The sequence below is a fragment of the Octopus bimaculoides genome, chromosome 1 (assembly GCF_001194135.2).
Source record: "Octopus bimaculoides isolate UCB-OBI-ISO-001 chromosome 1, ASM119413v2, whole genome shotgun sequence".
In the NCBI taxonomy this organism is placed as follows: domain Eukaryota; kingdom Metazoa; phylum Mollusca; class Cephalopoda; order Octopoda; family Octopodidae; genus Octopus; species Octopus bimaculoides.
The window spans coordinates 193,427,810-193,428,240 of NC_068981.1; the positions used below are offsets into that span (position 1 = coordinate 193,427,810).

At 35.7% G+C, this 431-nt stretch overlaps 1 protein-coding gene across 1 annotated transcript in view; it reads right to left on the reverse strand.

Annotated features, from left to right (window-relative positions):
- The window catches only part of LOC106883257 (uncharacterized), a 27,597-nt gene continuing 27,166 nt past the window's right edge, over nt 1–431 (reverse strand). Inside the window, exon 7 of the mRNA XM_052973077.1 lies at nt 1–237. Within this exon, the coding sequence (XP_052829037.1) occupies nt 1–237 (237 nt within the window). The remainder of the gene's footprint in view (nt 238–431) is intronic.

Genomic DNA, 431 nt, shown 5'->3' on the forward strand with positions numbered 1-431 from the left:
TCAACCAACCTTTACTATTTCTGTGTCTTGAGGATAAACCACAAAGTAAACATCTTTGATCTGGCTTGAATTTTGATTTGAGTAGTTTTTCACTGCTTTATACATTGTTCTGGGTAGTTTTTTAATGGGGTACTTCAATACCCCGGCCCCTAATATAGGAAATGCAAGGCTTTTTGCTCCCATTCTCTCAGCAGTATGGAGACAAATGGTTATTATTTGAGTCAAGTTTGCCAGAGTCTAAAAAAAATAATTGTTTAGTAATTGATAATGAACATTTTATTTGATTATTTTCCTATTACAGGAAGAAATCATTAAGTTGTAATAAATTCTCCTCTTACAACTCCTCTCACTCCTGCCACTTCTAAACACAACTGTCTTTCCTATCACTCTTTAGTCCTGCAAGGGACAAGGCAACCTCACTCATGATGCTG